Source organism: Puntigrus tetrazona, chromosome 3 (genome assembly GCF_018831695.1).
Source record: "Puntigrus tetrazona isolate hp1 chromosome 3, ASM1883169v1, whole genome shotgun sequence".
NCBI lineage: Eukaryota > Metazoa > Chordata > Actinopteri > Cypriniformes > Cyprinidae > Puntigrus > Puntigrus tetrazona.
In genome coordinates, this window is record NC_056701.1 from 3,983,370 (window position 1) to 4,006,575 (window position 23,206).

The following is a 23,206-nucleotide window of genomic DNA, read 5'->3' on the forward strand; positions in this document are numbered from 1 at the left end:
GGTGAACGGACGACCTGTAATAGCTATCGGGAAGAAGATCATCATCCCAGAACATACACAAATAATAATAATAATGATAAAAGGATTCAAAACTAAAATAGTCAAAACATAAAAATAAAAAACTAATAATCATGTTGCTGAATAATGCCTAATACGCTTAATAATTACACATACCAGAAACCCTTGTGCATTTCAAAATAATGGAACATTAAGAGATGTTCCCCCTGTATTAATATTTAGCAAAACATATGACATAGCACTTCATTATCTTTTAACTGTCAGATGCAAAGCATGTTGGGAACAAGAAATCATCTTTAACTCATTTGTGAATGTGTGTACAAATACTTACATTTATAGTGGAACATATGCAGTATATTCTCAGTAGAGGATCAAATGTTATGTTGTCTTCATATATATATATATATATCTGTATGTATAAATATATAGCTATATATTGCCAATGCATATTGCTGTATATAAAAAAATATAAGCACTAGTTTGTAATATATCGCATTATAATTTGCAGTATTTGTTTCATGGTGAATCAACTGGTTTATAATTTAACATTTATCTATGGGTGTTTTCTCTCACTCTGCCTATCTATGCATCTATCAATAAAACGGCATTTTAATTCCACATAAGTGAATGAGTGAACATTATAGAGACCCTGTCGAACACGAGTGTGAGAGTTTGCTGAACTTTACATCAGTACCCTGGTTATGAGAAGAGTTCACTGTGGTTTGACATATGCATGGAGAAGGGGACATGAGGACAGTTTTTGTGAATTAATGGTCTGTGTTCGTGGATAGGCAAAACAATTGCATTTCCTCAGACGGCCCGCAAGATAAATCTAAGACGTTTCGAAAAATATTCATATTCAGGGAACGAAACATTGTCTATTATTCACATCAAGTGGAATCGAGCAATCATGTGCCATGACAAATGATGCTGTACTTAATTAAAGTAAAAAAAAAAAAACTGCATAAAATCAGAAACATTTTTTTTTTAACCAAGAACAAGTTATTAATGTCAGGTCTTCAGAAAGAGTCATTAATCATTTTTGAATAGGAAAGAGCTCCATCTTGGTCAAAATATAACCTTTGAGGTTTATTTAGTGGACAGTTAAACCTTAGCTAAAGTTACTCAGCCATAGGCTTATGTGAAAATCAGTTTATAAAAAGAACTGGTTTAGTTTAACCAGATCCTAATTTAACTACTATAAATAGAACTAAACAAGCATGTGCCGATTTTTTGCAAATGCATAAAAACCAAGAACAAACCAAAAATGTAGAAAAGTTCATTTATTTAAGCATTGTATTATTGAATATCAGTCATCTTTTAAGAAGCATCTGTAGGCAATGCAATTTAAGCGCTATCATAAGTTTTACCAAATATATTTGCATGATTTTAAATTGACAGATGTATTTACACGCTTTTGTAGAGAAAAGCAAAGGCACTATAGGTATCATCTAAAAAGTAATGAACACTGAATGAACACAAATGCGGTATACAAGCGAACAAAACAAAAGCAAACCAGACATAAAGTGTAGCAAATATAGCAGGTTAAGACCGCTTGACTGCGCACATTTTGTGTTGGGCCGGGTTCAGGGTGAAGCCCACGACTGGTTTGAGATCCAGATCATCTTCAGACACTCCAGGAGGAGGAGTGAAGCGGAAATGCTGAAGAAGGGAGGTGAAGAACAGGAAGAGCTCCATCCTGGCCAAACCCTCTCCAAGACAAACCCTGCGACCTGAGAACAACAATAAGCAGAAGATCAATAAAAAGCATCGGTAACTGCACAATAAATAGTGAATCTGAGGTCTACTGCACCTGCAGAGAAGGGCAAGAAGGCGTCCTTTTTGACAAACTGGCCCTGCTTATTTAGGAAGTGTCCTGGGTTGAAGCGGTCAGGAGTTTCCCACTCATTTTCATCCATAAGTACAGATACCAATAGAGGCCACACACTGGTACCCTGAAAAAAAAACAATTATAGCACATGGTGCAAGCACATAATCAAACCATTGCGTGCTCTTGCTGGACCCAGACCTTCTTTATGAAATATCCGTTCAGGTGAACATCACAGGTGGTGCGACGCGGGGAACCGATGGGTGATATATTTCCAAATCTCTGAGTTTCATGGATCACAGCATCTGTATATGGTAAGTTCTTCCTGTCTTCCACCACTGGCTGACGTCCACCGATCACTTGGTCAATCTCATTGTGGACCTTAGCTTAGTTAAATTAACAAGACAATGACAATATGAGCAATATGAATATCATTACTATATACTTAACTCTGATTACCACTTCGCGCGTTTATAATTAGCTTTAGTAACGTCCAGAATTCAAACTGTTATAAAGTAATGCAATAGTCCTGGATTTAGATGCAGACATACCTTGTATTTCAGGGTATTTGGCCATGAGCAGAAGACCCCAGCGCAGTGTTGTGGCCGTGGTGTCGGTACCAGCACCAAATATGTTGTTCATTGTATAGTATAAATTCATCGAATTGTAGAAAGAGTCTGTTTTGCCAGATTCCTGCAGAAATGATGAGGCCAAGAAAGTGACGAGTCAGAATGCAGTCGTGAATCTATTATCTAAAGCTACAGGCAGTACCTTGTCTTTTTGCTGTCGTATCAGGAAACATTCAGCGATTCCTTTGGGGTCCTGAGGGTTTATAGTCTTCCTCAGGCCATTTATTATTTCCTCATTTTGCCTTATGGTTTCATTGACGTTGCTCACGATGCGTTTCCGATTCGCCACAAGAGGGATTTGATCCAAGGAAACATGTTGTAGAGCTACAAACGAGCAGAACCACATAATGCGTCATTGAACGATGCACATACACTCCAAAATAATGCATCAGAAATGTCTGGGTACCTGAACTGAAGCTGATCCGGTTAACCTCATGTTTTCATAAGATCGTTTAACCATGCGATGTAGATTAGTGTTGCTATATTCGAATCTGGTGTTGTAGACAATGGCAGAGATGACGTTTGAGACAGCCATGGCCATCGGTAGAGTTGTTTCAAATGGTTTTCCTGCACATGAACAAGATGTCAATATTTAAATCTGTTTCAGTCACATCATCGGCTTTGCAGACTTACCCATATATTTCGCAAATTCCTCTTTTAAGCATTGCGATTCTTCAATGATAATCTCTTCGCTTCTTTTCTTGCCCATTCCAAAGTCTCGCAGGCTTGAAAGAGCAAAGCGTCTCATTTCCCTCCAGTTTTCACCGTTGGAAAATGCAATCCCTATAGAGAAAGCATCGATCCATTACTCTGAAGTGTTGAATTAATTTGACATTGTTAATTTGACAATTCGGTTAGAACCTTCTTACCATATCCCTTGTTGAAATCATGAAATATGGGAGTAACATCTCGGTCTCCAAACTCCTCTGAAAGGTGTACTAGCGCCTGCTTGACAGCCTTGTATCCTGACAATATCACCACCTTTCTGGGGCCCATGTGCACCGTGTAAACCGACCCATACTGTTTTGACAGCTGTAAGACAGAGAAGATGGAGCTAGATTGGCATCACCTTGCCTGTGCTCTGTCTGGTTGGTTTACTAGCAGATTTTTACTCAATCGCTAGGAAATATAGAGTATACAGCTAGGTCAGAAATCAGAAATCTATCTAGTCTACATGTAATTGAGATTTATCCTTGATCTAAATCTATCCCCATTTACTAGTAAACGTTAGAACGCTGTACGTCAAATCATCAAAAATAAAACCAGCCGTCTGAAGCATTTCTGCTCACCTCCCAAAGGCTCAGGTAGGTTTTCTTGAGGTCGAGCGTGTGCAGGTTCCCCAGAAGTGGCAGAGGTTTGGGTCCTGGGGGATACTTATTTCCGTCATCCTTAGACCTGGAGCTGATGGAGAACAGATAAATAACCAAACACAACAGCAGGGCACCAAATACAGTACCTATCCCAGAGCCCTGCAAGAGTAACGCTTCTGTTATAGCCATAGTCAGAGAAATCTACTGCGCACATGGGCGGATCAATCACTTGTTTAAGTCTAACGTGGGTCATTAGTCTTGCTCTTATGTACCCTGTAGTTGAAATAAAGGAGGGGCCAAAAGATAGAACAGAGTAACCTTTGCACCGAAACAAAGCACCTGGGATCAGATCCAAATGTGGTAACATCACTGTCACAGGTAAGCCGCAATTATTAAGAGATTAAAATGTCTCAAATGTCTCTTTAGTGTAAGAACAATTTGTTATTTTAATCTTTGTCATACAGCCCTAATAAATATTTAGTTTTGCAGCAAATAATTAAAAATACAAATAAATGTTACCTTTAAAACACAAATAAAAGGAATTTAACTATTTATGAAGCCATTCCTAATTGAATTGATCCACTGAACCAAATTCATAGATTTGATGTAAAACTTAAATTAAAAATACATTATTTACTGAAAATAAATGATCCACTGAGAGCATTGGTTATGAATTTCATAGTTCATAAGTGATAACTTTACAGTCTTGTGTCAGGCAAGAACAGCAATTTTAAAGTGCACTTTGGATTTTGACACTGACCTGAATTTCTGCTATAATACAGTTCAAAAAATGACAGAATATGGAACTGTTTATATGTGCTGAACTGAGTTGAACTCTTTCAATGGAACAACTTGTTTTCTTTAGTAAAGAGGAGAAAACATACTATGGAGATCAATGGTGAACCAAAACAGCTTGGTTACAAACTTTCTTTAAAATATCTTTTCGACTAAACAGGTTTAGAACTACTTGAAAATGACAGAATTTTCATTTTCTTTTAAGTTTGCTTATACAAATAAACTACAGAGTAACATGCACTCTTAAAAATAAAGGCACTTAAAAAGTTCTTCACAGTGACGTCATAGAAGAACCATTTTTGGTTCCACAGAAAACCAATAAGTGAAAGGTTCTTTAAAGAACCGTTTTTTTACCTTTTTATAATCTGAAAAACCTTCTTTCGCCACAAAGAACCATTTGTGAAACGCAAAGGTTCTTCATTTAACCATTTACATAAAAAAGGTTATTCTATGGCATTGTGTGCATTGAGTGTACAGTAAAAATTAACACACGACTATATAACATATGACAAGAGTGTACAGTAATTACTAACACATGACCACGTAATGCATAACGAAGATATAACCAAAAACAATTACAAACCATTAATTCCTCCTTTGGATTATGCAGTAAACTTTTTAAATAATTATGAGACACCAGGTTTTGTAAATTCATCAAAAGGTTATTGCAACTTTTAAATAAGATTCTAATCTAAAGTCTTTTGAATTTAATAAAAAACTGAAAAAATAAATCTTAAACAATAAATCTGGCTCTAGTAATAATATGTCGCCATCTACAGTATCACAGGTCATTGATCAATATCAATAAAAACACAAGCACCTACTAAAATGATTTAAGTACAAAAAGACAGGTATAAAACTGCAGTTAAAAGATCTTTCATCATGCATGTTATACAGTGAAATCTAAGGGGATGTAATAATAATAAATTCAAACAGCTTTTAAAGGCACTTTTGGTAAAAGTGATTTAAAAAAAGCCAATGACATCTACTTTCCAAAGGTCTGATTTGGGTTATTTATTGAGTTGATGATAAATTGTGTTTGTCCAGTAATAGATCACCAGTCCAAAGGTAAATCATCTGGGTCTCTTCTTTTAAATCCAAATCCACTGCATTTCTGACACCTGAAAGGTAAAGAGTTCAGATCTCATCACCGCCGGATCCACAGACTCTTTCTGGAGCTTTGACCAGCTCCGTAACCATTTGTGAGACCATTATGGCTGCTATAAACAGCTCAATTAAGGCATAAAAGAGCACACGTCTAACACAACATACATCAAATCTTACATAAGAAACCTTGATGTGTCCCTGCACAGAAAAACAAAAGTGTATCTGGATTACAATCAGCCATCAAAATGATTTGTTGACATTTAATTATTCTAGCTATAATTAGTTAAACTAGTTAATTAAAGTAGGCTATAATTAAACGATGCGCCTCCAGCGAAAACCTCCACCAAATGAGGCCGTAGGACAGCTTCTTTATGTTTACAGACGTGACGTAATGATGCAGTGCCATGCCGGGATTTCCCACGAAAACCCACCCGTACCACTCAAAATAAAAAATATCATTGTAAGCTAATCGTTGTGAATTGAGGTAAAGTAAGGCAATGGTTTTGAACACTGGCTGGTTATGTACTTGCTCAAATATTGATTTTGGATAATTGTTAACCAAAAAAATGTTACAGACTGCAGCTTTAAAGATCAAAAGGATCTTTGCACATACACTCATATACACATTTTTCTCATTGTCATACCAACTTTACATTGACAATATCAAACCATTTTTAAAAACGTAAAAAGATTTATTGCTGACATTTTATTGCTGTGGTTTAAACGTTATTTAAAATAATGTGTGACGTTGTCCATTTGTCAGGGTGTGGTTTGCGAGAGAAGGAGCGCTAGACGAGAATGCTACAAACATAAAGCTTCCAAACACAAAAGAAACAATATCCTTACAAATAGGCAGGCAGAAAATAACCACACATATAAACGACGACCGGACAAACTGAACTGAAACACACAGGGAATAAATACACAAAGTAATTGACTAAATTAACAAGACACACCTGAGCATAATGAGACAATTAGGAGCAACGAAAAAGTAGGGCACACAGAGCACATGGGACAAATCAAAACAACAACAAAAGAGTCCAAAGACGTGACACCATTAAACAATAGTAAGGAAGTGAACCCAGAAATATATGTGTGACATGAACAAGTTACATCAAATGTATTTGCATTGCTTATATGTTGCTCAAATTATTGTGCATATCATCTTTCATTAGAAAATGATGACAACGGCAGCAGCATTATGGATGGAAGATCCAATTCAAGCGGTGATGTGTCTGCAGTAGACACCAAATAATGAAGCGACTTTAAGTCATGCAGTTGATGTGAGAAACGGTACCAAATCCAACCAAGATATAAAGTTTGATTTCATCAGTCATCAAACAGCAGAAGAAAGACAATGAGCTTTTTTTAATAAAAGGAGAGCATTACAGGCTCCGAATGGAAATGAGCGCAGCTGTAAATCACACAGTCCCTCTATGAACACACAGTTGTACTCCTATCAAATGAAGAACCATCTTAGCATAATTTGAGTAAAGTACACCAACAACTCAAGAAACTGGTAGCTGGGGTCTTGCTTGGAGCCCTTATTAAGAGCCTGTGATTAAGAGAAAACGGCAATAAAATTTGTCAAGTGGTTAAATAATCATGATACGAGTCCATGCCTCTGTTAGTCCTGTGATTGTGCCTTTTCTATCCTTTGGAGTAGGTTCTTCAGCTGCCATCCGTCCTGGTTTCCCTGTCTCAGGCAGAAGACCACCGGCTGGCACTTTGAGTGATCTGAGGGTAATCGTGAGAGCGTCTCCACCAGGTCCATGCCCGCAGACCTCCCTAGGTGGAGAGGGCGGTTGTGGTGCACTTGTGCCCACAAAACACATCCGGGGGCAATCGTCCACGTCTCCCTTCCCGGCCCTGTAGGACCACGGTAGCTCTCAGTGCTAAGGCTTACACTGCAGCTGGTCAGGCTGCTTTTGCCTTGCATGCCACGGCTATCCTGCAGGACCAGCAAGTCAAGGCACTGAAACAGCTGCATGAGGGTGAGTCTGACCCGCGGTTGATGCAGGAACTGCGCACGGCGACCGACTTTGCCCTCTGGGCAATGAAGATCATGGCAAGGTGCCTTGGGAAGGCGATGTTCACTTTAGCAACCCAGGAGCGCACTTATGGCTCAATCTGGTGGAAATGAAGGACGTCGAGAAGGTCCGCTTTCTTGAAACCCCGATCTCTCAGGCTGGGCTATTCGGCGACACTGTCGAGGACTTCAACGGCAGGCCAAGGCGATCCAGCACATCTTTTAGGCGTGTCTCTTTAGCTGCCAGTGTTGAGTCCAGTCGCCCCGTGCTGAGACCTAGTCGAGGTCGGCACATCGAGCCTCCCGCAGTAAGGTTCACAGCTGACCTCTAAGTCCTCTAGGAAGATGACGAAGAAGCCCAGGGATGGGCGGCCCGGAGAGGCAATAGACTGCTTTTCAGGAGGTGGGGAGCTCAGTAGCACTCTTTCCCTCGGAGGAGGGCCGTGTGGAGAATCCTTGGATTACAGGGTTTGTTCTGCAAGTTTTCTCACATAATCTCTCTTTCATTGTGTTCTTACGTTCTTCTTTCTGACATTAATAAATAACGTCATTTTCAGAAAAAAATGATGATCAATATTTAACCTGAGCAATTCCCAAATAAGAAGAGAAGGAAAAAACAACAACAACAACAAAAAAACTATCAAGGATCCAACTTCTCAAATACCATCAAATAGGCCTTTTAATCTTAGTTAAATACAGCATAGTCTGACTATCCCATCTGGAATAAGAGGAAGAAAAGAAAGGTTGTTCTTTTCCGTTCAGATAAAGTCATTTGGTCAAATGCATATTCGTTGAGGAAATTGCAGCATCATTCATCCAAACTAATCTTTTGCAGAAATCTTCCTACCATACCCCTCTGAAGCCTGCTCTCTTCCCCTCCTTTCTCATTCGTTCGACCAGCGGCCAAAGTTTGTTCCTGGCATCTTTGCTGATTTGCATTCGGCCTTTGAAAATCCTTATCTTCCTCTCTTTGAGGAGGGTGGCGGTTCTGGCATCCCTCCAGATCTGATCTGTACGACGATACGTTCGCTCAAGCGCTCTACCTCAACACGAGGACCCAGTCTATGAGCGACATCAGGCGTATAGAGGAGCTGGTCTGCTATCTGAGGAGAAACTTTGCTGAATAAATCGATTAAAATCTTTCGGACATCTGCTCCTGAATACCGCCGACTGGTAGATTCCACGCATCCAGATCCTCGCATTTCTCACGCAGCACACAGTTCTCTTTTTTCCAGTGATTCCACCTTATTCTGTAACAAGTTCACCTTGCAAGTTACCTCTTCAACTCGATTGTTTATAAATTCAAGCGCCTCCACCACACTGTTTAGTGAATCTGTGTTGTCTTTCACTGTAGACTCGAGAGACTGCATGGGATTCAGAAATCCCAGCTGCGTTTTTTCCACTCTCTCAAACTTCTATTAGGTGTAAATTAGAGACAGTCTGATTTTCCGACCCCACTTCTAACAGGCCTGTCTTCGTCCATCACGCTCATTTTAAATTTAGACAGTGAATTAAGGACGGAAGAACGATAAAAGACTTACTTAGATCGGTTGTATAAATATTATCACCCTAAATACACTTTACATGTGTCAACTACCAATCAAGTGCAGAGCCTCAGCACAACGATGTTACTCAGTCGCCATCTTGGCCGAACATCTTCCGATCAATTACCGCAGGACAAATCAAACCCCGCCCTACAATTGTTCCACATTTTAGAAGCCTACACTAACACTAACAAGGACAACCCCAATTTCCCTTTTCGTATCCATAAATATTTTTATATGCCTGATCCTTTGACCCTGGGTGTATTCAAGGTTGGGAAAATGAAGACAATCAGCTATTTTGTCTTAGCTTCCAAAGCTTAGATTTTTTTTTTCTGATTTATGACACATTTCTCAGTCTCAGTCTCCCTCTCCTGGTGCTTTTTGAAATGTACAATATAAAATAAACCCCTTTTAATTTGTTGTATGTATAAAAGTCGTATGTATAAAATTTTGCATATATTTTACCAATTCAGGTGCAACTGCAAGATGTAGACTGTTTTGTTTTTTGACTTTGTGTTTTATGGTGTTAAGATGAATGAGGACTGTGGGCAAATTTAATTTGCGGTTCTACTATATCTTCTACACTATATCTAAAACTATATCTTATTATAACCAATACGCTCGCCTGCCAAAAGACTACACCTGAGCAGAACAGACCATGGAGAAGTCTTCTGTGACCTGTCTTCTGACGGAAACCAAATGTTACCATTTTATGGTATTTTTTTGTTTAACCCCATGAATTGAAGCTTAAAGCCTGTACTTTCATTTTATTTAATTTTTTGTTCAATTAAATTAATGTTTAATTTTAATTCTACTGTGGTGGTATGCAATGTCAAAATTATGAAAATTGTGTCAGTGTTAAAATAAGGACCTAACTGTATAAAAACCACCCATAAATAAGTGAAAGAAATGGCAAAAACTAAATTAAATTAAAATAAATAACAAAAAAATGTTAATTAAAAAAACAAAAAAAAACAAACGCAGGTTTGCAAGAGCAGGGCGTCTCATTTCCCTCCAGTTTTCACCGTTGGAAAACCAACTGGAGAAAGTGGTATTGGTTCATTTATGTGAAATAATATTTAAACATACATCTATGCTTTCTAAGCATACATTTACAGTGTAGAGGTTAAAAAGATCAACGTGACCATATAAGATCAAAGTGATCATGTAAAAAAAGATATAATATTTTCAATGTGATTGAACTGTCGTTCAAAAAGATGAGAAAAAGGTAGAGTAAGATCAGTAAGATTTAAGTGAGCTAAAAGTTAATGTGATTTAAGTGCAATTTTTTGGGGTATCCATTAGGGGGTGATCGAAGGTTGCAGGTTTTTTTGTTTGATTTATTTGCAAAATATGGATACAGAATATAGGAACAATTGTGCCAGGGGTACAGGGATGACCAAGCATTACATAACAATTGAATTAAAAAAGAAAATAACGAAGGATGCAAGTCTTCATTTATTCCTATTTCTCCCTTTATCGAGTGCGAAAGACATCACAATGAGCACGTTAACGTGCACACCAGTAAGACGATAACTCACAATTATCAGCTTATTATAATAACCGGTTTTCCCTGTTTGCATGCACATCAGTAACCTAATAATGCAAGTAAGCTGCGTTTGCACGACTTCTTTCATAAATCAGGTTATTTTCCTGTAGTGACTACGTGACCATGTACGCTTTCGGCTTATTGAGCTAATCGGATTAAGTATGTGCATGTAAAGGTGCGCTATTTAGTTGATTTTTTTTAATTCTGAGTAAAAACAAAAGTAGTCGTGAGACTGGTTATTTCTGTGAATATGCGAAAGCATTGTGTTTAATGCAAACACAGACGGTAGCATTAAATATGCTAACCAGTATGCTTTAATTATATCTTTGTGGTTGAACAGAAAGTTAAAAAATAAACGTGAATGTTATGTGCAGTGATGTTTTTGTGTGTTTCTTTAATATTGTTGAAATAGTGGATTGTTGAAATAGTGTTTGGAACTGTAATAGAGGTGGGACTCTGAATTGTTTTCTCGTTTAGGAAAAGTGGAAGTCACTGATTATCATCACAAGCATAACTCACTTTACATGTAAAAGAGGTCACAGGTGGAAAGGTATTAAGTTAGGAATGTTATAGTGTACTATTGACTTCAATATTGATGTGATTCAATGTGCTGGTGCTAAAACTGATTTAGTTATGTTATTCCAGTAATATTTCATGTTGAAGGAAAGACATCAGACAGCCAATACAGACTGACTCAGAGTCCACAGATATAAATGGCAGTTATGATGTGACAAAATACAAAAACCTCTAATTTTAGCCCAGAAAAGCAGAAATGCAACCAATATGAATATTTATTTATAACGTTGATCACTAATACAGTACCACGAGGCTCAGTACTTGGACTGATGCTTTTCATGCTTTACATGTTACCCTTGGGAGATATCTTTAGGAAACATTTTAACGTTTTAATTTTAAGCTCACACACTAACCACCCAGTAAAGGATTACAATAGTCTAACCTTGAGGTCACGAATTAACATTACTGAATTTGACATTGATGACATGCAGTAGTAAATGTTTGAAGTGGATCAAAACCTTTCACTACAGTTGTCCTAAAACCTAAAAACAAACTTTGACAAACCCTTTTGATCCGCTACAAATGTTGACTACTATATTTTTAAGATGTGGTTATGCAAATGGTAGAAACTTGGCTTTCAAAGGATTAAAAGTATTATAAAATGTACTAGCACATTACATGCAGAGGTTTTTAATTTACACCTGTTTTTAGTACCAAATTACTAGTCATCCAAAGATTTCATATTATCAGCATATCAGTGTAATAAAAAACATCAGCCGGTCCAAAATGCAGTGGCTAGACATCTTACTAGAACCTGGAAGTATGACCATATTAGAACCTGGAAGTATGACCATATTAGCACGCTTCTTCCAACACTCCACTAGCTCCTTACCAAACATTGTAACATCTTGCTTATTACTTGCTTATCACATCAACTGCAGTTTCAAAACTCTGCCCATTCTTTTTCCAGCAAATCTTTTTCCTTATTTAGTGTCCAAACTGTGGAACCATCCACCTAACATTGTTTGGGAGGAAGACACACTAGATCTAAACTATATACTTATTCTCTTTAACCTAGCTTACACAAAATGCACCATGACATTTCTATAATTAAAATGCAATGAAGCATCGTTAGGCTGCAGTAATTAGATCACATTAATTAGGTGCTTATTACATTGTAAGAAGAGTGACGTCAATGCTGATAGTAGTCTGATTATTCCTTATTCCTAGGAGACCATACCAGAGCAGATGGTCCTTAAAACAACTATTACACCCTTGAATGTTAGCAGAGACCATGACCACTAGATGAGCCCTAGGGACAGATCCCCTGCAAAGACCTTGTAACCTAAACGGACATCAGCACACGTCTACGAGAACCAGTCGAGTCCCTCCACAGAATCTGACCTAGGTTGCAGTCTTGAATTAAACTACACCATGTTGGTTTCATCCGGCCAGAGAAGAACTGGCCACCTGACTGAGCCTGGTTTTCCCAATATTTTTGGCTTGATCGGACGACACCATTCGAAGTGAACTGAACTAAGCTGGAAAGGAATAGTGCACAGGATGCTATCAAAAATGGCGCTACGGTGTAGTTACGGTACCAAACCATTGAATAAAGTCATTATTCTAATGTCATTTTACAAAAAGTATTCTCGTAGCTTGCGGTTGACCCATAGACGGAGCATTCAGACAATTTCTTTCATAATCTTCTGCACCTTGACAGTTGAAATTGTTCGGCAGTCAATGTGACAGTCACAGTCCTCCTGGTTTTCATCCAAAATATCTAAAATTGTGTCCTGAAGATGAACAAAGCTTTTACGGGTTTGGAAAGACATGATTAATGGCAAAATGTTCATTTTGGGTTGGAGCAACCCTTTAAGACATGAACAGATCAAAAAGTATAATTATGTACAACCAATTTACCAATGTGTTCAACCAGCTGGTAAATTGTGTATTAGCTGTGACAGATCGTGTCAGATTTTAATGCTGACATGTTGGTTTGTGTGGGCGCTCACTCTTGCAGCCCCTTTTAAATGCAACGAGGGCAAATGGTATCAAATTGAAAGTCCCTCGGGAAGAACACATTAAAGAGACCTGAAGAAGCTGCTTTATGCCAACTTGGCAGCTGAGGCAGAGGAGCTGGACAGTGAAATATTCCCAGTGGAAGATGGCTGCAGGGGCTTTGTGGCTAGTTCCACTATACTATACTGTAAAAAAAACTTCACAAGCTATCCACTGTGCTTCACTGATCCAGCTCTCTTTTGCTAGAACATTGTACGAGTAACTAATGATTAAAAGTAGAATTTAACATGTATAGAATCTGACGAATGTGTCAACATTAAATGTAACTGAACCATTGGATTCCTAAAACGTAAAAATTAACCCGTCAGGACTTTGCCTCGTTTCGAAACATTACAGCACATCACTGTTAAACTTAAATTTTAGTTATTAATTTATAATCTCGACATCCATTGAATATATAGCATCATCCTTTCAGACTAGACACATGTGATCACAGTGAGTCATGGATCAATTTGGTCGACTTTCACCTCTACTGATCGCACACAGTTTGTGGGGCGAAGGGTTCAATGTCAAACCCACGACCGGTTTGAGATCCAGATCATCTTCAGACACTCCAGGAGGAGGAGTGAAGCGGAAACGCTGAAGGAGGAAGGTGAAGAACAGGAAGAGCTCCATCCTGGCCAAACCCTCTCCAGGACAAGCCCTGCGACCTGAAACAAAAAAAATTAAATAACATTTAGAATAGCCACTTTTACGTAGTATCAGGGTCAGGACAAGTATGTCCTTAAAAATATTAAGACACAATCGAGCCATTTGCATCGGTCTATGTCAAAAAAAAAAAAAAATCCAAACACAACACCTGCAGAGAAGGGCATGAAGGCGTCTCGTTTCCTTAGATGACCCTTCTCGTCTAAAAAGTGTTGTGGGTTGAAGGTGTCTGGTGTCTCCCACTCGTTCTCATCCCTCAACACAGACGTCAGCAGCGGCAGAACGCATGTTCCCTAGATTTCAGAAATTGTTCTTAAAACACCTCAAATTACTAGTTTGTGTGTGTCTATGTGTATAAAGAGTTTATTTGCAACAACAGATAACATAAATCTTAAAAAATCATGGTTTTATTGTGGTAGTTGGCTGGGGTTTTTATTACTATTATTATTATTATTATTATTATTATTATTTAACTTAGTTAAAATTATAGCCTAGTTAGAATGATCTGTTTTTGCAAATGAACTCTTCGTATATTGTTTGAACAAAGACAAGTAGCTGTAAGTATGCTAGGAGGTGCCAAAAACCTGAGCAAACGGTGCCTTAAAAATGAACCTATAGGTTCTTAAAAACATTGTTTAACTAAATAATGTTTGTGTTAAAATATATAAGCCGGACGGTCCAACCTTCTTGATGAGGTATCCATTGAAGTTAACGTCACAGCTGGTCATATGAGGGAGATTCATGGGTACAATATTAGCCAGTCTTTGGATTTCGTGAATCACGGCATCTGTATAAGGTAAGTTCTTTCTGTCCTCTGACACAGGTTCACGGCCAGCAAGTATCTGGTCGATCTCCTCCTGAACTCGATCTACGACCAGTGAGAGAACATTTAAAGCACACTAAGTGTTGCTATAAGTGAGATCTCTAAATCTAATGTTTTTAAGATAAATGTGAACGTGTTGATGAGAACAGTGTATTTTTCTCCCTCGGTTTGGACACCTGACCTTGTATATGAGGGTATTTGGCCATGAGCATCAGACCCCAGCGCAGAGTCGTGGCGGTCGTGTCAGTACCAGCGGCGAACAGGTTTGACACCGTAATTATCAGATTCCTCTCGTGGAAATATGACTCTTTTTCTCCAGATTCCTGCTTAAAACACAAGCACACTCTTTATCCCCAGGATGAGGCTAAAAGATCCTGTACTACGAAACGCGCATATAAAGTACCAGACCAAACACCAGTAGTAAAGGTTTAAGCTGCTGCTGGCCAAAAATTAAGCATAAACTCATGTAATACTTCACTTGTACGCTTTGTTTGTGGATGAGGAAGGAGTCGATGAATCCTCTGCTGTCAAGCGGGTTCAGAGTCTCCTGTAAGCCATTCACCAGCTCCTTTATTTCACTTCTGATGCTTTGCAAATTTTCCATCAGCAGCCTCCACGTCTTTATCCAGGGACCGAGAGCTGGATACATGTTGTAGAGCTGCAGGTGGAGACATACAACAGATTTAAAATGCACATGTTTGCCTGACTTAGGGACAAAGAGTTTTAGACCAGAGCCAAAACTATTTTAAACAGTGCTTGAGTGACAGAACTTTGTCAAACAGCATTTTTGTCATTTTCTTATAATTTAAAATCTTGACCCATATGACTGCCTTTTATAATAAATACCACGTAATACTTGCATTATGTTTAGCTATTTCACTGGCACCTGTTGTAAAATTTACCACAGAGGCAATATTCGATTCATGTATTGTTTTTTATCACTCTTAAAAATTAAGGTTCTTTATTGGCACTTATGTTTCCATAAACAAAATTTTTTTCATGGGTTTAGTTATTGTTAACGAAAACTTTCTAATTTTCATTTACTGTAACTTAAAGTAAAATAAGTTAACTAAAGCTAAAACTTCAATAAAAAAAAATTATAAAATCTATATAAGCATTCACTAATAAAAATATAGATTCTTTATTGGTTTTGATGGTTCTGTGAAGAACCCTTGAAAGAACATCCACAGAACATGAATGAAAATGCATAGGCAAAACATTTTTTTTATTACAAACCTTTGTATAAAAGATGATTATCAACTATGTTATGACAGAATGATTTGATTTTCTGCTAAATGTGTATAAAATGGTCATAAATGGGTTTTCTCATTATAGAAAATATATATAAACTAAATCTAATTTGCATAGCAATGTGCTTTTGGGGCAACGCAGTGAAAAAAAGAAGTGTAATAATAATGGGAGTAATAACTGACCAAATTTTCATAATAGTATATAAATATAATTTCTTTCCCTATTCATTTGTATGTTTCCAAAAATGCGTAAGAAACACGCTTTTAGTCCCGGTGTCCTCATATGAGGACGTTTATTAAATGTTTCGTAACAGAAACTCATATTTCTATTTGAAACATTTACCTGAGATTTTGATTTACCCAATTTACAAAACAGGTTTAAATAAAAATTACAAAATATTATCATATTTCCATAAGAGTGTCATGTAAATTAATTTCAGACATTTTAAAAACCAAGCAGAAGGAGTCATGGTCAAATATGCAACTCTGCAAAGCCCTGAATGTGCTCTGTACGGGACATCCAGACTTCAAACTGTGGCATGTATAGCCAGAAGAAGAAATTTACTCAAATATGTCCTTATATGAGGACACAGGGTCTTTTGCAAAAAGAGATTAATGCAGTGAATGGCACCAAAAACATCTGCCACTACCTGTATTATAGCAGATCCAGTCATGTAGATGTTCTTGTTTGCCTTGTCCACCATTTTCTGAAACTTTGGGTCCTCGTATTCAAACCGCTTCCCATAAACAATAGCCGAGATGATGTTGGAGACGGCATAACTCACAGGTTGGGTCGTGTCGAAGGGATTTCCTGCAATACATATGCAAACGAAAAGTGATGTAGAGTAATCTAATATTTAAAAAAATTACAGTAAAAAAACGTTTACCTTGAAATTTCTCAAACACTTCCCGAAGATAGCGTGTCTCATCCATGATTTTCTGTTCGCTCAGTTTCCTGCCCATTCCAAAGTCCCTAAGAGTTGAAAGAGTGAATCTTCTCATAGCCTTCCAGTTGTCACCATTAGAAAATACGATTCCTGTGGAGAAATACAGTGTATATTTATAACTCCCCAGAGAGGATAACGGGTACTGAATATTCTTCTACATTTTTATCCATTATGCATTAACAAGAATAAAATATAACTGATTAAAGGTTCCCGTGTGCTCAGTGTTGCGGTGGAAAAAAACAGTCAAAAACTAGTTTTTCTAGTTTTATTTGCAGCCAATAACTAAGCTTCAAAAGTGATGCATTGGTGCACAATATGCCGTGTCAAGCTGAGGTCTTACCGAGTCCCTGATTGAAATCCTGAAATACGGGGGTAATGTCTCTTTCCCCGAATTCTTCTGCCTGGTTCACAAGTGCTTGTTTAACTGTCTTGTATCCTGCCAGGACCACAACCTTCTTGGGTCCAAAGTGCACTCTGAATACTGACCCGTATTTCTTGGACAACTGCGAAACAAATATACACACCACTATACTCGTGCATTGATCTGTAACTAGTAGCAGTTGAAATGAAAACAGGCAAATATGGAACTTAAAAATCACTGACAAAAAGTTCCTCAGCTTTAAAGTCACTGGTACGGCTCAAATATATCATTATAAACATTTACTGCTCTTTTACTACTAATGCAAAGTTTTCAACATCCTTGTTTTGTGTTGGACTCAAAGTCAGAATCCTGTCAGAATCAAAGTGTCCATGTGTAACATGTTATGACAAAAATTCCGATAGGAACTCCGGAGAACTTTTAAAATATGAAATATTGGTGAAGCAAAAATTAGTCAAGAAGCAGAAACTCACTTCCAAGAGGCTCATGTGAGGCTGTCTGAGGTTCAGTAGGTGCAGGTTCCCTAGGAATGGCAGCGGTTTGGGTCCTGGAGGATCTTCTGGAGAGCTGGAGCTGATGGAGAAGATATAAATGACCAAAAACAGCAGCGCAGCAGCGAGTAAAGCTCCTGTGGTGGACACGTGCGCGAGAAGCGCTTCCACTAAAGCCATGGTCAGACAGCTTTCCGAAACAGCAGTGAGCCTTCATACGAAGCCTGTGTTTATATATCTCGCCGGTCATGTCATTCGTGTCTCAACACGAGGAAACCACTGAGGGGAGGAGCTGAACGCAGCAGCACGCATGTCCACGACCAGAGCTTGCTCGCATTCCTACCAGACCTCTCGGAGCTCCTCAAAACCCAAACTATTTAAGTAGCGAGTCTGGTACTGGCATCATTTTTGCTTTGTTCCAAAAGCACTGGTGCACTCATAATAATAATAATAAGAGATGCAATGATATAAAATGCATTCTGCATTTACAGTAATAATAAGACATTTTTCTTCTTATCCTCGAGTCAGCACAGATCTTGCAGTTACTCAATCAAAATACATTTCTGACGGTCGCTCATACTCAGAATGAGCCACAGTCTTCTCATGATGCCGATTTTGCGAAATTATTCTGGTTAAACCTCTGAAAACCAATCTACAATACACAAACGTTTTACTACTGCGTGGTTAAACGTATCGAGAAGAGCAGACGAAAAGCCACTTTGGCGAAAAGCTATTTTTCTGTAAAAGCGCTATTTATATATTTACTTTAATGAGCAGGAAAGTACTGTTTAGGTAAGTTCTTGGCATGTTCTCCAGACGCGGAGCTCAAAGGGGAACGAATGAAACCGGTGTTGCCAGATTGGATGGACAATTTCCAGCCCCAAACCTAGATTAACATCCAATAAATAAATAATAATGACAACTATACTGCCAAAACAGCAATCGAGAAATTAAACCGATACCCATAAAACAACACATGCATTTTTTTTTGTCAAAATAATCCAATTAAAATGCAAAAAGCGCCCAATATCAGTAATAGGAAAAGCGATATTTCATACTCGTTCCTGCACGCACCGTGACAAACAAAACTGCCATTCATCGATACATACTGAATTATAATCCGACAATTAAAAAATAACAACAATGCACTTACCTTTGTTTCGAAAGTTGAGTCACTCTTCCACTCTTTAACTTATACAATTATACAATTATTAAAAACCAGACGCATAACTTGTCGTGCTATAAACTTGTCACTCATGAATCATAACGAAATCATAATCTCCAGTTTAGTTCAGTGTTTACGTTAGCCTATGCATTTTATGTTTATAAACAGCCAAACTCATTTTATTTCCAACTCGGTTCATTAGCTGATTCAGCTTCGTGTCTGATGTGTGACACACAAAGTGCACTACAAATGAGTGTTTATTAATAAATGTAAAATTATTTTAATGCAAATACATAGATGTGCAAGACATGCCAAGGTCTTAATAATACTGGAGCAGACAACTTGCAGTTACCACATACATGGATTTAAATAATTATGCAGAAAAAGAAACCATTGGCATACTTGAGTTGATTAATACATTGATGGTTTGTGTTAATTATATGATGCAGTACTTAAAACGGAGATTCAAACCTCATAATATTATGTTTACTGTACAATTTCACATATTTCACAATCGCTTGATGGCGCACAGTTTGTGTGGGGCTGGGTACAAGATGAAGCCTATCGATGGAGTGAGATCCAGATCATCCTCAGACACTCCAGGAGGAGGAGCGAAGCGGAAACGCTGAAGAAGGGACGTGAAGAACAGGAAGAGCTCCATTCTCGCCAAACTCTCTCCAAGACAAACCCTGCGGCCTGATAGAGAAAGCCATAAACCTCCATGCACCTTGTGTTTTTAATAGGCTTTAAATGTCACGTGTTACGCCCTGAATAATTTTGCAAATAAAGATTTTGACTCATCTGAACGTATTAAAAGCCAGAAGCCTTGGATAACTAACTTTAAAAAAGATATGTCCTTAATAAAGAGGTCAATCAAGCCCTACAGTACCTGCAGAGAAGGGCATGAAGGCGTCTCTCTTCACAAATCGACCGTGCTCATCCAGGAAATGTTTAGGGTTGAAAGTGTGGGGCGTCTCCCATTCATCCTCATCCCAAAGTACAGACGTTAGAAGAGGAAATACACACGTGCCCTGGTCAAGCATATCATAATTGTTCACGTTTCTCACAAAACATCATATTTCTCACGAAAATGGAAATGTATTTGTGTGCATTATTTAATTATACTTTGGTGACACATGGAAATGTAGGGGGAAATTGCATTTGTACTAGAATATTATTTCACAGTACGCTAACCTTCTTAATGAAGTAACCATTGAAGTGAACATCACAGCTGGTCATATGAGGGATACTCATGGGTGCAATGTTTGCCAGTCTTTGGATTTCGTGAATCACAGCGTCTGTATACGGTAAGTTCTTCCTGTCTTCTGTTATCGGTTGCCGTCCACCGATCACCCGGTCAATCTCCTCCTGAACTCCATCTGCAAGCACATCACTCTATTCATGAGCTCGGATGTTAAACTTGGCACAGGCTGCATCCAAAAACTGCAAAATGTTGCCTTCGGAGGACACGGTAGGAAGGCACCAAGGCAATCCAATGTTAGCTTCACTTCCTGCCTCCTGACCTTCATCAAGTCGATTTTTAAAGGCACCATATCTGTTTATTTGTCTGATAATCGACATTATGCCACAAATGCCACTAAGAACCTAAAACATGCTTTTGATGATTCTATTAAAACTATTAAATTAGCTGTATCATTTCTTTCATACCCTGTACGTGTGGATATTTGGCCATAAGCAGCAAGCTCCAGCGCAGCGTTGTACTGGTAGTGTCCGTACCAGCGGCAAACAAGTTGCCGACTGAGAAAATGAGGTTCTGCTGGTTGAAAAGCGAGTTCTTCTCTCCAGATTCCTGAAGAGATGGTGCATTAGATATGTATAGTGGTCAAAAAACAAGATAAACAAGAAAACCAAAATAATTACCTCTGCATTCTGCATACGGACGAGGAAGGAATCCACAAAGCCTCTTAGGTCCTGTAGGTTCAGCGTTTGACGTGAACTGCTCACCAGCTCTGAAACCTCTTTGATATCAAGTGCTAGGTTTTTCATGAGCAGTCTCCAATTCTTGAGGCACGGGCCCAAAAAAGGGAACATGTTGTAGAGCTGGAGAACAAAAACCAGATGTTTCCACCACGCAAAGCAATACAGTATACTACAGATGATATCGAAATCGTATGCGAACCTGCACAGATGCCGTTCCGCTCAGCCTGATGCTCTCATTGGCTCGATCTACCATGTTTCGTAGTTGAGGGTCTGTATACTCAAACCTGCTTCCATACACAATGGAAGAGATGACACTTGATGCAGCGTAGTTCATCAGCTGTGTGGTTTCAAAAGGTCTTCCTACAAAAGAACCGTTCAGTCTATTGCCATCACTGTATTCATCCCTGTGTTTGTCTGTAAGACTTCCTACGTGTCGTACCATGATTCATGACTATATCAATGTACTTTACCTGCAAACTTCTCAAATTCCTCTTGTAAATGGCATGTTTCCTCTATTATTTTCTCCTCAATTTTTTTCTTTCCCATCCCGAAGTCTCGTAAATTGGTGAGAGCGAACCGCCTCAGTTCTCTCCAACTCTCTCCATTGGCAAATATAATACCTACAAAGAAGCAATTTCTACAGTGTATCTGACGGATATCATATTCTTTCTTCCCCTCAGCTCAAATAGCAGAACATGAGCCAATAAAAATGAAGACATTTAAAGTAGTACGAATCATTTTGGATATAAGTGTCTTCCAACTGTATAAATATAAATCAAACTTTAGTCGCCATGAAAACTATTTTATATGCCACGTTTAAATAAAACGTTTATTTGTATTAAATAATAAAATGCATTTAAAGAAAAAGAAATGCACAGTACATTTCATTAAAAGCATTTGAGAAAATGAAAATGGTTAGGTTTAAATACATTTTTGAAAAAATAGACAAGAAGTCATAGACGCTTTTACGCTAAAAATGGATTGAAAAAATATTCTCCTGTTTTCAGAAAAGACAAGTCAAAATTAATTAAATACTTGAAAAATAATCAAAATGATCTGCCAATCTTATCATGTAAGATTATTTTGCGAAGTAAAAACTTAATTTTGACTGAACCATCATCATAAAATTGCTCTACCATCATTTGAATAGTGAAAATCAGACCAAAGCGTGACTTTACAAAGACTTTTTGTGACCACTATATGTAACTCGTATGCTAATAATTATAAAGAAACCTTTACGTATAGATATTGTCAGGAAGCTGCGGTGATCTTACCATGACCTTTAGTGAAATCATGGAACATTGGCATGATTTCTCTGTCTCCAAATTCATCTGCATGATGAACCAGGGCTTGCTTCACTGTTTTGTAGCCAGCTAGCACAACCACTTTTTTTGGACCAAAGTAGACCGTGAACACTGGGCCAAACTGCTTTGCCATCTGATAAAGATTGAAAAAAAATAAAGGTGGTAGTGAAAAATGATTCTTAACTTATTTGGATTTCATAAAAGAACATTTTTCGTACATACAATCAGAAGTCAATGGTACTCGCTGTTGTTTGTTTCTTAAAATTATGTTATTTTGTATTCCACATGGGTAAAAAGTCACACAGGTGAGTATTGTTGATATACAATTGTAATATCTGGATGATTAACTGTATCTTTTCTTCCTAAGAAAAACAGAATTGCGCCTTTGGAAACTCGCCAGGCAGGTTCAACAACATTTTGCAGTTCTCCTCTGATAAACCAATAGAAACAAGCCTGAGCTGGTCGGCCAATAGTGCTGCTCTCATGCGTACTTACCTCACACAGGCTCAAGTGTGGTTTGCTGACATCTAACATTAGCAGATTTCCCAAAAGTGGCAACGGTTTTGGCCCTGGAGGTTCGTTTTCATCTCTCTGAGACCTGAAGAACAGCACATAAACAGCAAAGAGCAGAAGCAAGCAGCAGATTAACGTTCCCGTGGTGGAAACCTGAAGAAGTGCTTCCATGAGAGCCATGTTCACAGAACAATACCCATAAGACCTTGAGGTCCGTGCAGTTTAAATGCAGCACAGCTAATGTAGGAGTGGCTACGTTTGCTCTTGGAGGCGGAGACTGTCATAAACCAGGACACAGTCTAAAGTTGTAGTTAAATGCGCAGCAGATTACAGTGAAA

The 23,206-nt window shown here is 38.2% G+C and overlaps 3 protein-coding genes and 1 long non-coding RNA gene across 5 annotated transcripts; 1 reads left to right on the forward strand and 3 right to left on the reverse strand.

Moving 5' to 3' along the window:
* Positions 1-1,286: 1,286 nt before the first annotated feature.
* LOC122340684 (cytochrome P450 2K6) lies at positions 1,287-4,040 on the reverse strand. Its single transcript, XM_043234142.1, is given in 10 exon segments — positions 1,287-1,751; positions 1,832-1,973; positions 2,048-2,232; positions 2,398-2,539; positions 2,618-2,770; positions 2,773-2,799; positions 2,882-3,042; positions 3,109-3,258; positions 3,345-3,507; positions 3,765-4,040. Coding segments are annotated over 10 exon segments (1,521 nt in total). The 5' UTR covers positions 3,975-4,040; the 3' UTR covers positions 1,287-1,563.
* A 116-nt stretch (positions 4,041-4,156) lies between these two features.
* Positions 4,157-8,184, forward strand: LOC122341104. The gene is made up of 2 exons (XR_006250423.1): positions 4,157-6,980; positions 7,354-8,184. It is a non-coding gene; the product is annotated as an uncharacterized LOC122341104 (long non-coding RNA).
* Positions 8,185-8,315: 131 nt separating this feature from the next.
* On the reverse strand, positions 8,316-18,211 carry LOC122340658 (cytochrome P450 2K1). Of its 2 annotated transcripts, none has more exons than XM_043234141.1 (9): positions 17,928-18,211; positions 17,416-17,578; positions 17,016-17,165; positions 16,779-16,939; positions 15,363-15,536; positions 15,060-15,201; positions 14,739-14,923; positions 14,207-14,348; positions 8,316-14,057 (listed from the first exon to the last, which is right to left on the reverse strand). In XM_043234141.1, the coding sequence occupies exons 1-9, from the start codon at positions 18,123-18,125 to the stop codon at positions 13,855-13,857; spliced, it is 1,518 nt and encodes a 505-aa protein (XP_043090076.1). In that variant the 5' UTR covers positions 18,126-18,211; the 3' UTR covers positions 8,316-13,854. The 2 variants fall into 2 exon arrangements, with proteins under 2 accessions (XP_043090076.1, XP_043090075.1); XM_043234140.1 differs by having other exon boundaries at positions 15,357-15,536.
* Positions 18,212-19,364: 1,153 nt separating this feature from the next.
* Positions 19,365-23,118, reverse strand: LOC122340758 (cytochrome P450 2K1). Its single transcript, XM_043234147.1, has 9 exons — positions 22,851-23,118; positions 22,326-22,488; positions 21,522-21,671; positions 21,251-21,411; positions 20,992-21,171; positions 20,779-20,920; positions 20,305-20,489; positions 20,000-20,141; positions 19,365-19,806 (listed from the first exon to the last, which is right to left on the reverse strand). Exons 1-9 carry the CDS (start codon positions 23,046-23,048, stop codon positions 19,619-19,621), a joined length of 1,509 nt encoding a protein of 502 aa, XP_043090082.1. The 5' UTR covers positions 23,049-23,118; the 3' UTR covers positions 19,365-19,618.
* Between the last annotated feature and the right edge of the window lie 88 nt (positions 23,119-23,206).